At 38.8% G+C, this 16,138-nt stretch overlaps 1 protein-coding gene across 7 annotated transcripts in view; it reads left to right on the top strand.

The window, feature by feature from the left end:
• DOCK3 (dedicator of cytokinesis 3) overlaps positions 1 to 16,138 on the top strand; it is a 292,652-nt gene that overhangs the window by 14,472 nt on the left and 262,042 nt on the right. For all 7 annotated transcript variants that reach the window (XM_042236152.2, XM_042236151.2, XM_042236154.2 and 4 more), the window contains exon 2: positions 8,542 to 8,625. In XM_042236152.2, the coding sequence (XP_042092086.1) occupies positions 8,542 to 8,625 (84 nt within the window). The remainder of the gene's footprint in view (positions 1 to 8,541; positions 8,626 to 16,138) is intronic.

The following is a 16,138-nucleotide window of genomic DNA, read 5'->3' as shown; positions in this document are numbered from 1 at the left end:
AACTGAGCGACTGAACTGAACTGAGGTTCTGGGAACAATGAAGGAAGATGATACAGAGCTACCTACTTTCAAGACCTTTAATCTAGATGATTGTGAAAATTAGATTAGGGAAGTTTTATGAAGTTAGTAGTTAAAACAGTGCAAGTAGACAAGAATTTTTAGCTAAGAATTATATATTTATGGAACTTTAGATCTAGAAGGGACCATAATGTAACACAGTGTTCTTATTTTTCAGATGGTGTCACCAAGGTCAGGGGCATATGGTAACTTACTCAAAGTCATACAGTTTGGCTATTTGAGTCTTGAATTCAGACACTGATTCCTTAAAAAGGCTTAAAAAAAAACTATATCATTGAATCTTATGTAAAACCACTGGAAGATAGGAATTAGTCTAGAAATATTTATTGAATACCTGCACTATGGAAAATTTAATGGAGTAAACAAACATACTCCAGTTCTTGAGGAATCTTTTTTAAAAAATTGAACTATAGTTGATTTACAATGTTGTGTTAATTGCTGCTATACAGCAAAGTGATTCAGTTATATATATATTTTCTTTTTAAAAACATTTCTTTCCATTATGGTTTATCATAAGGTATTGAATACAGTTCTCTGTGCTGTGCAGCAGAACCTTGCTGTTTATCCATCCTTCGTATAAAAGTGTACATCTGCTAACTCTAGCCTCCCACTTCATCCCTCCCCTAACCCTATCCCCCTTGGCAACCACCAGTTTGTTCTCTACGTCCACAGTTCTGTTTCTGTTTCATAGATAGGCTCATTTGTGTCATATTTTAGATTCCTCATATAAGTGATATCACATGGTATTTGTCTTTCTCTTTTGGACTTTCTTTGTTAGTATGGTAATTTCTAGGTTCATGCATGTAGCTGCAAATGGCATCATTTTACTGTTTTTATGGCTGAGCAATATTCCATTGTATATATGTACCATGTCTTCTTTATCCATTCGTCAATCGATGGACACTGAGATTGTCCCCATGTCTTGGCTCTTGTGAATAGTGCTGCTGGGATGCATGTATCTTTTTACATTATGGTTTTGTCTGGATCTATGCCCAGAAGTGAGATTGCTGGATCATACGGTAATTCTATTTTTAGTTTTCTGAGAAACCTCCATACTGTTTTCCACGGGGATTCTTTCAATTATAATTATTAGAAATCCATCTCAAACTGAAGCAGAAAGGAGAATTTACTGGTTCATATAACTAAAAAAAGCGTGAATGGATCTGACTTCAGAAGACTGGGATCAGGGCCTCAACAAATCAGGATATCTGTGTTTTCATTTTACATTTTGGTATATGCCTATGTGTTGAATTATTTTTTGCAGTCATTAACTTCAAAAAATTTACTGTTTTCACTCTGGGGACCATAGCTCCTGGCAGCTCTGGGATTACATCTTTACAGTTCATGATGGAATAGGAAAGAGTTCCTGTTGGGAAGGTTCAGGGAGTGAATGGCGTGGCCCAGTCTTCTTTACATGCCTGCTTGGAGGCGGTGGAGAGGGTCTGACTGATAGCCCCACTGAAATCATATAGAGTGGGACAGTTTCTGTAAAACATGAGAGTTAGGAGTTCTGCGCTTACAGAACAGTAAAGTGAGAGGGCTGCTTGATGCACACATAGACGAAGCTACAATTAAGGTCAGTCATGTGATAGAAGTAGAATGTGCCGGAGGACTTCAGGGCCTGGAGGATTCATTTCCAAGAGTGCAAAAACAGTCTTGATGTGTGGATAGGGTTTTTGTCAGTGGAGAGGAAGCTGGAGAGAGGATCCAGGCAGTAGGACACAGTGATGTGGGAAAGGGAGGCTCGTGCAGGGTTATGTGCTGGAGACTTGTTTCGCAGAACAGAGACTAGGCCATGTCTTCTGCCGTCGGGAGGAGACTGAGGGCAGGTTTGGCCGAGAGTGTCAAGGGCCCTGGATGTAAGGAGGAATATGGCTTTTATTCTGTGGGCAGTAGGGAGCCAATGAAGCATTTTAATCAAGGGAAAAAGCAATTTTAGGAATGGAAATGGAGGCGCATAAGAGTGATTTTAGATTCAGGAGAAAGATAAAATAATAGAATTTATTTTCACAGGAACTAGGCACTACTGTTCCTCACATGGAAAATCTATAAGGATTGTGAACAAATCACTTAACTACCTTCTATTTTCCTCTTCAGTAAAATAAAATAAATACACTGTACTAATCTTTACTAACTCTAGATTAGAGTTTATGTATATTTTCAATAAGAAAATATTATGTTGTAGCAGGCTTTATTGCTTTATAAATGACTTACTAACTTTGATACATATGAGAGTATTTTTCTCTGTGGTATTTGGAGATTGTAAGTTGGAAATAGATTATTGATTGAGGAAATGATCTTTACATTTTTATTAGCTCATAAAGTAAATGGAACTAATACCTTGGGTTGCATTTTCTTTTAAATTCTTTATTTTAATTAGGTAAATGACAGAAACAGGTTCTAAAACTGAAGTATGATGCTACATGTTAATGTTTTTTTCTTCTAATCATATATATATATATATATATATATATATTTTTTTTTTTAATTACTGAGAATTCTCAAACTGCCCTGTAACTGAGGTTTTGACACCTGTACTCTGAATCAGTGCTGGAGCTGCAGTGTGTGCACTGCTTGTGCTCCTGGGTCTCAGATTCTTGGAGAGGAAGCTTTCACTCCTCTGTCTGTGCATGTGTGCATGCTCAGTAGCTCAGTCGTATCCGACTCTTTGGGACCCTATGGACTGAAACCCTCCAGGCTCCTCTGGCATGGGATTCCCCAGGCCAGAATACTGGAGTGGGTTGCCACGCCGTCCTTCGGGGGATCTTCGCTACCCAGGAACTGAACTCATGTCTCCTGCATTGTAGGTGGATTCTTTACCACTGAGACACTGGGGAAGGCCCCCTCTGTTTACGCTGCTACCAAGTCGCTTCAATCATGTCCGACTCTGTGCGACCCCAGAGATGGCAGCCCACCAGGCTCCCCCATTCCTGGGATTCTCCAGGCAAGAACACCAGAGTGGGTTGCCATTTCCTTCTCCAGTGCATGAAAGTGAAAAGTGAAAGTGAAGTCGCTCAGTCATGTCCGACTCTTAGCGACCCCATGAACTGCAGCCTTCCAGGCTCCTCCATCCATGGGATTTTCCAGGCAGGAGTACTGGAGTGGGGTGCCATTGCCTTCTCCGTGTATATCTCTCCCTAATAATTCACTGCCTCTTTGACCAGGATGGGAGACTGACCCCTTGCTGTCCTCTTCCATCTTTTCCTTCATCCCTCTACTCTTAGCTTCCCCATTTATCACTCTGCAAGCCACCTTTTAAAATCTTTATTCTTTTCCTGTCTCACCAGACATTACCAGCTCTCTTCCCCACCTCATGACTGAATCTTGTTTGGGACTCAGTTGAGATATCTAGTTTATGTCTTATATTAAAGCATGTTCACCCCCTTAAAATTTCCCTTTGCCTGTAATATCTTTGAAGCACATTTTAAAAAGATGGTCTCTCATTTGAAGTGCTCTTAGCTAGAATACAAAAAGATCACCCAATAGTTCTTAATTTGTAAGTTGCTGGTTTTCATTTAAAAGTAGAGACTCACTGCTTAATTTGCTTTACATGGTAGCTACTTTATAGGCTGTGTATGTTAAACTTTAAAAATTACTTGTTGATAATTTTTATGAGATAAAATGGAATAGTCTCTTTAAATTTCCTGCTCAAAGAATTTTGTTTGTAGAATAAATTTTAGTGTGTTGTTAAAAAATTAAAAATAAAAGGGAAGACTCAGAATTCTCTTCTGATGGCTAGTGTTTGTACTAAAAGGTTTAGCAATGATGGTTTCTTTTATTTTAAGTAGAAGAAAATAAATTTTAGTGTAGAGCCTATGATATTTTTGTATTACTAGAATTATACTGAAAAGAGTACGACTTTAAAGACATTGTAGAATGCCTTTACATAGATGCACAGTGCTTATACATGGCATTGGCAAATACAGTGTACGTAATTTTTAAAAATTCATACAGCTTTTAAAAAACTATAGAAAGTAGTACTCTTAAAGCCTCTTAACTCATTTCCCCCAAGTGTATCCCCACTTCTCTCCTCACCCAGCCCAAGTAACTGCCATAAATGTTTTGATATTACACACTCTTTCTGTGTATATTCAGTTCAGTTCAGTTGCTCAGTTGTGTCTGACTCTTTGCCACCCCATGGACTTCAGCATGCCAGGCCTCCCTGTCCATCACCAACTCCCAGAGCCCACTCAAACTCATGTCTGTCGTGTCGGTGATGCCATCTAACCGTCTCATCCTCTGTTGTCTCCTTCTCCTCCCTCCTTCAATCTTTCCCAGCGTCAGCATCTTTTCCAGTGAGTTGGTTCTTTGCATCAGGTGGCCAAAGTATTGGAGTTTCAGCTTCAGCATCAGTCCTTCCAATGAATATTCAAGACTGATCTCCTTTAGAATGGACTGGTTGGATCTCCTTGCAGTCCAAGGGACTCTCAAGAGTCTTCTCCAACACCACAGTTCAAAAGCATCAATTCTTCAGTGCTCAGCTTTCTTTATAGTCCAACTTTCACATCCATACATGACTACTGGAAAAACCATAGCTTTGACTAGATGGACCTTTGTTGGTAAAGTAATGTCTCTGCTTTTTAATATGCTGTCTGTCTAGGTTGGTCATAGCTTTCCTTCCAAGGAGTAAGTGTCTTTTAATTTCATGACTGTAGTCACCATCTGTAGTGATTTTGGAGTTCCCCAAAATAAAGTCTGTCACTGTTTCCCCATCTATTTGCCATGAAGTGATGGGACCAGATGCCATAATCTTAGTTTTCTGAATGTTGAGTGAAAAAGCCAACTTTTTCTCCCTCCTCTTTCACTTTCATTAAGAGGCTTTTTAGTTCCTCTTCACTTTCTGCCATAAGGGTGGTGTCATCTGCATTGAGGTTATTGATATTTCTCCTGGCAGTCTTGATTCCAGCTTGTGCTTCATCCAGCCTGGCATTTCACGTGATATACTCTGATATAAGTTAAATTAGCAGGGTGACAATATATGTATACAATATATATATGTATGTATATACTTTAAAAAATAAATAGCAGAATAATAATTTCAAACACTGACATAGTACTTTGTACCAGGTATTATTCTAAGTACTTAACATATATTAATTATGTTGTTATTGTTTAGTCACTAAGTCATGTCTGACTCCTTTGCGACCCCATGGACTACAGTCTGCCAGGCTCCTTTGTCCATGGTATTCTCCAGGCAGGAATACTGGAGTGGGCTGCCATTACCTCCTCCAGGCTGCCATTTCCTCCTCCAGATTCCTCTGACCCAGGAATCGAACCCGTGTTCCCTGTGTCTCCTGCATTGGCTGGTGGATTCCTTGCCACCGAGCCACTTGGGAAGCCTCATTCTATATAATACTATACAGTAAACTACACAGAAGCATGACCACTTGTAGAGCATGCACACACGTGACAATGTACGCCAGATGTGAACTAACTTAACGTAGTTGGACATGCAAATGCACATTTGCATCTTTGAAGGTTCTCAACTTGAATGTTCATATATAGGGAACTTAATATATTTTCTGCTGATTCATATAATCCTTATTCCAGTACCATACACTATTTTGATTACTGTACTTTTGTAGTAAGTTTTGAAGCTTCAGAGTGAGAGTTGTCCAACTTTGTTCTTTGTTAAGATTGTTTTGGATATTTGGTTCTCTTGAAATTCCATATGAATTTTAGGATGTGTTCTCCTGTTTCTTGGGGATTTTGATAGAGATTCCATTGAATCTGTGGACTACCTTGGGTAGTAGTATCATCTTAATATCCATTCTACTAATCCATGAACATGGGGTGTCTTTACACTTAATTAGATCTTTAATTTCTCTTAGCAGTGTTTTGTAGTTTTCAATACCTCTTTGATTAAATTTATTCCTAAGTGTCCTGTTATTTTTGGTACTACTGTATATGGAGTTGATACAGCTGAAGGCTGTTTTATTGAGTTCTCCATTTTTTTTTCCCCTTGCAGTGTTTCGTTAAAGAAACTGCATTTTTTTGTCTCATGATCTGAATCTTGCTAATCATATTTCTGTGAATTCATTTAATATGCTCCTTATACCCAGTATTTCCTTTAAGTTGACATTTCTGTAAGCGTCATATTCAGGTTTGAGTTTTATTTTATGATTTCTTCAGGTGGCACTTTGTTTAGTAGTTATATAATTTCTTGTCTCCTCTTTTCATGATGTTAGAGCCACCAGTGATCATTTCCTATACCCGTTCATTTATTGGGAGTCACCAAATGGAGATATTCTACCTTTGCCATCACTTCTTTGTTTGTTGTCTAGAGTATTTTTATAGAGAAACTTCTCGTCAGCTATGTGGGTATACTGAGGTCTAGTTTGTGTTAGAAAAGCATGTTTTCTGTCTTTTTTTTTTTCTGTTCTGTTTTTTCCCCTGTTTTGTGAATTTTCATAGTAGTAAATGGATTCCCTAGCAACCTTTGAAAAGTGACCAATAAGCTTTTTGGGGAATCATCGGTCTTATTGAGTTATGAATGTAAATATATTGACATACTATCCTTTTAGTGAGTAGTGGAACTCTCCTGGTGCTGAAAGTTCTTTTGACCTGACCATAGTAGTTTAGCTATTAATCATAGCTTCCTTGATTTTTAGTATGGTAAGGTATTCCATGCTTATGTTAAGCATTTTCTGACCTAAACTTGGCTTTTTCCCAAGGAGCCCTGGTTCCTTTTAGTGGAAAATAGTATATTTAGAAATGACAATTTTAGTGTTAGAGATTTGTCATTGTTTGTAGGCCTCATCGGGAACTGTGCATTACTACATTGTCTTTACTTCATAAATCTTACATCTGCATTTTCTGTACCTTAAAAGCAAATTCCTAAATAATTACTTACTTGATTATCTCCAGTACTCACACAACAGTTGTAGAGTAGCACTACTAATCACTATATCCACAGTATGATTAGTGAAGGCAGACTAAGATTATTTTGAAGTTTTTTAAAAATCCTTAGAATATGTTCCATTAGGGATATATAGTCAAATTGCTTTCTCTTGACACATTATTTGGAACAGATCCTCTCTTTCTGGTTATGCCACTAACTTGGCTATACATCTGTGTGTGTGCTCAGCAGCTTCAATCATATCCAACTCTTCGCGACCCTGTGGACTGTGACCCGCCAGGCTCCTCTGTCCGTGGGATTCTCCATGCAGGAATACTGGAGTGGATTGCCATGTCCTCCTCCAGGGGGTCCTCCAGACCCAGGGATTGAACCTGAGTCTCCTGCATCTCTTGCACTGGCAGGCAGGTCCTTTGCCTCTGCGCCACCTGGGAAATCCACATCCTTCATTGGAGGGGTGCAGCCGCACCCCAGAGCCCTGCAGGAATAAACGTCCCCATCTCACCAATCCTCCAGCATCTCGCAGTGTTCTCCACCCACTTTACCCAACCAGCCATGGGGCAGGGAGGAGGCTGTTGATGCTCCCCTGTGAGCACAGGCTCCCCTGGGGCAAAGAGTGTGGGGGAGGAGGACAGAGAGTGGATCTCGGGGCAAACAGGTCTTGTAGCACCATATGGATGGTGCATTTTTTCCTTCTCATCTCACACTCCTTATCCCACCACCACCAATGAAATGATAAATTCTTTGTAGGCAGAAATTATTTTATCTTTCTTAAAATTTTTTTAAAAAATTTTATATTGGAGTATAGTTGATTAAGCATGTGCTAGTTTCAGATGTACAGCAAAGTGATTTAGTTATATATGAACGTGTATCTATTCTTTTTCAAATTCTTGAAGCTCACAGTGACATCTGATGTACCTGACAGATATAGAGAAGAATAGAGTGAAACCGTCTATAACTAACAGGTTTATTCTTTGTGATATTCCTACAAATAGACTATATAGGCCTGAAAATAGTCCCATGATTAGAGAGAGAAAGCTCTACTTTTTTTTCAAGCCTTTTGCTTTTCTAGCAAATATAATTGGTTTCTTTTCTATTTATACATTAATTTGAAAAATCATTTGAAAGCCACTCTTGAATGAAGATAGTTATTAAAATGGGAAGTTTACATAGGCTCTCTGAATATGCACAAAACACCCAGTTTCCAACAATGGAAGCTTGTTCATAATTTTAATGTTGTTGTCAGTTAATGGCAAAGGTTAAGAAGACAGGAATGCTGAATGCTCTGGAGATTGAAATAATAGCAAGGATCTCGATAAAGACTTTGTTAAGGAGTGGATGATGTGATGATGTTAAATTCTTAAGTGCTAATTCTATTTATTTTAATTTTACTGTAAGATATGGCTCAGAGGTTGGACACTTTGGACCTTAGGAAAGCTGTCTTATTGTTAGTTATGTAGATGCCTGCAAGGACTTACAGGGGCTTACATACTTGAATTAAAAGAGAGAGCATATAGTTAAGAAAATTTAGTGCCTAATTTCAGTGACACAGACCCTATATCAGTATTTAAAAATCCTAATTGACATGTTTATCTTTGGTTTTCTAGTGATATGCAGCTTTCGAGGATCTGTTCCCCAAGGGTTGGTCTTAGAAATAGGAGAAACAGTCCAGATTCTTGAAAAGTGTGAGGGTAAGTATGGACCTATAAATTATAAGACACAAATAGTGATCATTTTTGGCAGTATTATATGTTTATTTTGTAGTACTGGTTATAAGCAATCTTTTTGAAGCCATGATTAATCATATTATGATACACTGCTATAAAATCATTCCTGATCTCTGTTCAGCATAACTGATGACTAATTTTGGCTCTAATCTAATAGCAACAATGAAATAACTATTGTTGGCTGTCAGAACATGTTTTTTATATACTATGTCAAGTAATTATTTTTAATTTCCTACAGTCAAATAGATAATATTTTACTCCTGATTATCTGCATTTGAATAGAATTGAATTATAATCAGTTCACTTGTATGTTTCTGTCTGATTGGCTGGACATGATCAGTCATAATTAAAACAAGGCAGTATATGTGCTCAAATGAAGTTTGATTTGGCTATCTTCTTCTGTGATGTTTTTGTGTATTTTTGCTATTATATTTGCCCATTTTTGAAAAATATCACATTCTAAAAGATTATGCACTGTAGCCAACAAAATATATGGGAAAAGTACAGTTACGGAGGATACAAAATCAGAGGATTGACAAACAAAATTAATGTCAAAATCGATATTCCAAAGTTGATAGCAGTTCAGCATGACTAGAAACCACCTCAAATTATTTAACAGAGTGGAAATGTTGCTAAATGAGCATGGAGATAGTACTGATGGAAGTGCAGCTCTGATATAATTTACCATTCAGATGGGTATGGAAGTAAGTGCAACTTACTATGACCCTGGAACTGTGTAAGTTTGGTAGTGTACTTTTCTGGAAAGGGAGCTCTAGTGCAGGACTCATTTTAATAATTTTCTTAAAATAGTAGTTTAAATCAAAATGACTTCATGATAAAAGAACTCTTAGCAAAATAAGAGTATAAGGGAATATTCTTAATCTAATAAAGGATATCTAAAAGCCTGTAGCACACATCATATTCAGTTGTGAAATACTGAAAGCTTTCCCACTGAGAGCTAAAAATGAGACTATTATAAAATAAGACATTGTGGTTTGGAGGCAAAGACAATAGTGAAACAGAATAGAGGGTCCAGAAATAGACCATCATGTTTATCTTCCAGTGATATGAAAAAGGTGGTATTGCAGTGTGTGGGGAAATGATGTCCTTTATAGTAGGTGACGCTGGGCTGATTGGACTGAAGAATGATGACCTAATCAATAAATGATATTGGATCAGTATCGAAACCAGTGAATCTCGAACCTGACTTCACAGCATATACTACAAACTGAATTCCAGATGGATGGTCAATATAAATGTGCAATTTAGAGCAGTTGTGCACCTTGAAGGAACCATAGGAGAATATCCCTTCTAGCCTAGGGGTAGACAGAGATCCTTTATTGATAAGTTGTACTTCATTAAAATGAAGATCTGTTGTTCAAAAGATATCATTAAGGAGGGCTTCCCTGGTGGCTCAGTGGTAAAGAATCTGCTTGCCAGGGCAGGGGACATGGTTCGAGCCCTGGTCCGGGAATATCCCACGTGCCTCAGAGCCACTAATCTGTCCGCCACAACTGTTGAGCCTGTGCTCTAGAGCCTGGGAACCACACCTACTGAGCCCGTGTGTCGCTGTTGCTGAAGCCTGTGCTCCCTGGAGCCCGAGCTCTGCAACAAGAGAAGCCACCGCAGTGAGAAGCCGGTGCATCACAGCTGGAGAGTATCCTCCATTTGTTGCAGCTAGAGAAAGCCTGTGCAGCAGTGAAGACCCAGCACAGCCGAAAACAACTAAGTGAAATTTAAAGAAAAAAGATACCACTAAGGAGAGGTAAAAGGCAAGTCACAAAGTGAAAGAGATATTTGATAAAGGATGCATATTCATATGGTATTTGTCTTTGTCTGACTTCTCTTAGTGTGATAAACTTTAGGTCCATCCAAGTAGCAGCAAATGGCATTATTTCGTTCTTTTCTATGGTTCAGTAACAGTCCATTGTATGTATGTACCACACCTTCTTTATCCATTCTTCTGTCAGTGGGCATTTAGGTTGTTTCCTTATCTTGGTTTTTGTAAATAGCGCTGCTGTAAACACTGGGGTGCATGTAGCTTTTCAAATTATGGTTTTCTGCAGATACAAGCCCAAGGCCGGGATTGCTGGATCATTTGGCAACTCTATTTTTAGTTTTTTGAGAAAGCTCCATACTGTTTTCTATAGTGGCTGTGCCAGTTTACGTTCCTATTAACAGTGTAGGAGGATTCCCTTTTCTTCACACCCTTTCCAGCATATGTCAGACATCTTTTTAGATTTCACTGGTATGAAATTAGAAATTAACTGCAAGAAGAAAACTGGAAAAAAAAAAGCCCACAAACATATGGAGACTAAACAATCAATGGATCATTGAAAAGTCAAAGAGGGATGAAGATAAAACAGTTCTAAGAGGGAAGTTCATAGTGATACAGGCCCACTTGATGATATGAGAAAAATCTCAAATAATCAAAATGGACATTAAAGAAACTAGAAGAAGAACAAGTAAAACTGAAAGTTAGGAGAAAAAAGGAAATAAAAGATGAGAGTGGAAATAACTGAAATAGAGACCTAAAAACATAAAACATCAATGAAATTAAGAGTTGGTCCTTTGATAATATATGATATTGTTGTTTAGTCTCTAACTTGTGTCTGACTTTCTCGTGAAGTCATTTACTGTAGCCTCTCAGGCTCCTCTGTTCATGGGGTTTCCCAGGCAAGAGTACTGAAGCAGGTTGCCATTTCCTTCTCTAGGGGATCTTCCTGACTTAGGGATCGAACCTGCATCTTCTGCATTAGCAGGCAGGTTACTTACCACTGGGCCACCAGGGAAGTCTTGAAAATATATACGAAATTGGTAAACTTTTAGCTAGATTCATCAAGAAAAAAGGAGAGAGGGCCCAAATAAATAAAATCAGGGATAAAAAGGGACACCACAGAAATACAAATATTATAAGTGATTACTATGAAGAATTATATGCTAATAAAATGGATTGCATAGAAGAAATGGATAAATTCCTGGAAATGTACAAACTTGCAAGACTGAATCAGAAAGAAATAGAATATATGAACAGACTGATTACCAGTAATAAAAAAAACTTCTAACAGAAGTCCAGGATCAGATGGCTTCATAGGTTAATCCTACCAAACATTTCAGTCAGTTTAGTTTAGTCGCTCAGTTGTGTCCGACTCTTTGCGACCTCATTAGTTGCAGCACGCCAGGCCTCCCTCTCCATCACCAACTCCTGGAGTTCACTCAAACTCACGTCCATTGAGTTGGTGATGCCATCCAGCCATCTCATCCTCTGTCTTCCCCTTCTCCTCTTGCCCCCAATCCCTCCCAGCATCAGAGTCTTTTCCAGTGAGTCAACTCTTCGCATGAGGTGTCCAAAGTACTGGAATTCCAGCTTTAGCATCATTCCTTCCAAAGAACACCCAGGGCTGATCTCCTTTAGAATGGACTGGTTGGATCTCCTTGCAGTCCAAGAGACTCTCAGGAGTCTTCTCCAACACCACAGTTCAAAAGCATCAATTCTTCAGCGCTCAGCTTTCTTCACAGTCCAACTCTCACATCCATACATGACCAAACATTTAAAGAATGGTTAATACTTTTCCTTTTCAAACTGTTCAGAAAGTTAGTGAGGAAGGAACACTTTCAGACTCATGCTACGAGGCCACCATCATCCTGATAACAAAACCAGATAGCAACCTGATAACACACACACAAAGTTACAGACTAATATCATTGATGAATGTAAATGTAAAATCTGCAACAGAATATTATCAAACCAAATATCAAACCAGACTAAATATGTTGAAAGGATCATACATCATGATCAAGTGGGATTTATCCTAGGGATGCAAGGATGGTACAATATCTACAAATCAGTTAATTAGATATATCACATTATCAAATTTAAAAATAAATACCACATCATCTCAGGAGATGCAGAAAATGCATTAGACAAGTTCAGCATCTATTTATGACAAGAACTGTCCCTGATAGCTCAGTTGGTAAAAAATCTGCCTGCCCTGGGTCGGGAAGATCTGCTGGAGAAGGGATAGGCTACCCACTCCAGTATTCTTGGGCTTCCCTTGTGGTTCAGCTGGTAAAGAATCCGCCTGCAATGCGGGAGACGTGGGTTCAATCCCTGGATTGGGAAACTCCCCTGGAGAAGGGAAAGGCTACCCACTCCAGTATTATGGCCTGGAGAATACCATGGACTGTATAGTCCATGGGGTTACTAAGAGTCAGACACAACTAAGCGACTGTCACTTTTCACTTTTCACTGTCAGCAAAGTAGGCATAGAGGGAACCTACCTCAACATAATAAAGGCCACACATATTAAAACCCACAGCTAACATTATACTCAGTGGAGAAAATCTGAAGGCTTTTGCTCTAAGATCAGGAATAAGACAAGGAACTTAGTTAGTGGCACAGTGGATTAGAATCTGCCTGCCAGTGTAGGGGACATGGGTTCAGTTCCTGGTATGTGAAGACTCCACACATCACAGAGCAACTAAGCCCATGCACCGCAACTACTGAGTATGTACTCTAGAGCCCACATGCTGCAGCTGCTGAGCCTGCATGCTGCAACTACTAAAGCCCTTGGGCCTTTAGCCTGTGCTTTGCAACAGGAGAAGCTACCACAACGAGAAGCCTGTGCATCACAATGAAAAGTAGCTCCCACTTGCTGCAACTAAAGAAAGCCCATGCGCAGCAACGAAGGTCCAGTGCAGCCAAAACTAACTAAATTTTAAAATTATAAAAAACGGAATAAGACAAAGATACTCACCACTTTCATTCAACATAATGTTAGAAGTTCTTGTCACAACAATTAGGCAAAAAAAAAAAAGGCCACACACACACACACATAAAAGAAATCCAAATTAAAAAGGAAGTAATAAAACTGTCGCTGTTCGTAGGTGACATGATACTGTCAATTTATATAGAAAACCCCAAAGACTTCACAAAAAAACTGTTATTCAGTAAGTGAATTGTTATTCAAAAATTGAATTCAGTGAATGAATTCAGGAAAGTTGCTGGATACAAGCTGAATTTACAGAGGTCTGTTGCATTCATCTGTTTGAACAATGAAGAGTCAGAGAAATTAAGAAACAGTCCCATTTATAATTGGATCAGAAAAGTAAATACCTAGGAATAAATTTCACCAAGGCAGTGATAGACCTGTACTCTGAAAACTGTGAAACACTGATGAAAGAAATGGTAAACAAGGCAAAAAAATGGAAAGATGCACCGTGCACATGGATTGGACAAATCAGTATCATTAAAATGCCCATACTGCCCAAGATAGTCTATGGATTCAGTGCAGTCCCTATCAAAATATCAAAGGCATTTTCACAGAACTAGAACAGATGAACCTAAAATTTGCATGGAATCCAAAAGACCCTTATAATCAGAGCAATGTTGAGAAAGAACAAATCTGGAGGTGTCATGCTCCCGGGCTGAAACTGTACTATGAAGATATAATTATCCAAACAGTATGCTGCTGGCTCAAAAACAGACACATGGATCAGTGGAACATGATAGAGAGCCCCGAAATAAACATATACTTATATTGTCAATTAATCTGTGACAGAAGAGGCAAGAATATATAGTGGGGAAAAAGACAATCTATTTAATAAATGGTGTTTGGAGAGTTGGACTACTTTTCCACACCATATACAAAAAAAAAATCAAAATCAGTTATGAAACACTACAAAAATCAAAATACTGGGATTTTAAAATGTAATATGCTCACATGGACAAAGAAAGTTGGCAAGGCTTTGAAGAGTGGAAACTATGACTTAACAGACCCAACATACCTGAATCTCAAGCATGTAGTAGGAGTATCTTGGAACTACCCTTATTTACACAGCAGATCCTTAAGAGGCATAGAAACTTATAGCACCAGGCATCTTTGGAAATGAGAATAAAAGTATATAAGTCTTCTCCCTTCAATTCATTTGATGACTGCTCCTTGTTCATCTGGTAGAGGTTTTGAGGTTTATTAGAAAATGAAGGATAAATAGAGCATCTGTGTATTGGGACACTTCATGCACATTTTTGTAGGAGATAGGTTATGTATTGAAAACTGGAGGATTAAGTCAAGCATACCTACTGAATACTGAATATGGAAACTTCTAACCTTCACCTTCCACTTGGCCTTTGAAATCATGGCAGCCAGACTTTTACCTTCCAAACAGAAGATTAGAAGACTTTTACCACTTATCTGAACTTGGCATGATGAGAGACCTAAATAAAGATGCTGACTCTGTCAGTTACTGACTTATTATTGCCTCTAAGTTCAAAACCTGCCCTTTTAGCCCTTCTTGTGATACTGGAGCTGGAAGCTCTGGAAACCACGTTTCTTCTTTGACAGCTAGTCTGTGTTAGACTCTGCCAATAAAGGGGCATTGTAGGGAGACTATTAGGCTGGAGGTTGAAGAAAAGAGTTGATTCTTCTTGTTTTTGTTTTATACCACTGGCAAACTGCTCTGAAGACAGTTGGTCCCTGCAATATTCCTTATGTCAGGCAGTGGTCTTGGTTCTGGTGAATGGCCTCTAGCATTTGTCTCTGTGGCAGTGGTTAGCATGTTTTGCAGCAGCCCACTGTTCCTCAGAGATCTGTATCTTAGCCTTTTGGGACCCTTTCTATAAGTTGCTAAGTTTAGTCGCTAAGTCATGTCCAACTCTTTTGCAACCCCATGGGCTGTAGCCCCCCATGCTACATGGGATTTCCCAGGCAAGAATACTGGGATGGGTGGCCATTTCCTTCTCCGAGGGATCTTCCTGACTCAGGGATGGAACCTGCCTCTCCTGTATTGGCAGGTGGATTCTTTACTGCTGAGCCATCTGGGAAGCCCCACTTGGTGATTACCCTAGAGTTTAAAACATGCATTCTTGACTTACTAGGGTCTACCTTGAAGTTTTACTTATACCACTTCCAACAGTGCATGAACTTTACAATGATTCAGCTGCATTGACTCCTCTTATTACATTTGTACCACTGTTGTCATATGTTTTCTGTCTGTATTCATTTGTTTGCCCACATTTTTACCATTTCCAGTGCTGTTTCTTTCTTCTTTTCATGATTCCGTCTGGGATCACTTTCTTTTTACCGTAAGTACTCCTTTTAGTAATGGTTTTTTAGTGTAGGTTTGCTGCACATTCATTCAACTTTTGTTTATGTGAATCTGTTTTTAAATTTGTCATCATTTTAAAGGGTTTATTTTCCCTAGGTGTAGCATTCTAGGTTGATGAATATTTTCTTTTAGCATTTTAAGGATTTACTTCGTTAATTTTTGATTTCCATCATTTCTGTTGAAAAGTCACTATATTATTATTATAGGTCTCCTAAAGGTGATGTGACTCTGCCTAGCTCCTTAGCCTCTCAGCTGCTGCAGAAAGCCAGGCTTCTTAGAAATTTTCCCTGAATTACCACTGTAGGAATTGGGCAGTTGCACGAGTGGGTATTGTACCGAGTAGCTCTCAGTGTCAACCTTTTTTCCTTAA

This window comes from Ovis aries, chromosome 19, assembly GCF_016772045.2.
Source record: "Ovis aries strain OAR_USU_Benz2616 breed Rambouillet chromosome 19, ARS-UI_Ramb_v3.0, whole genome shotgun sequence".
Taxonomy (NCBI): Eukaryota; Metazoa; Chordata; class Mammalia; order Artiodactyla; family Bovidae; genus Ovis; species Ovis aries.
This window is presented reverse-complemented; position numbering and strand designations above follow the sequence as displayed.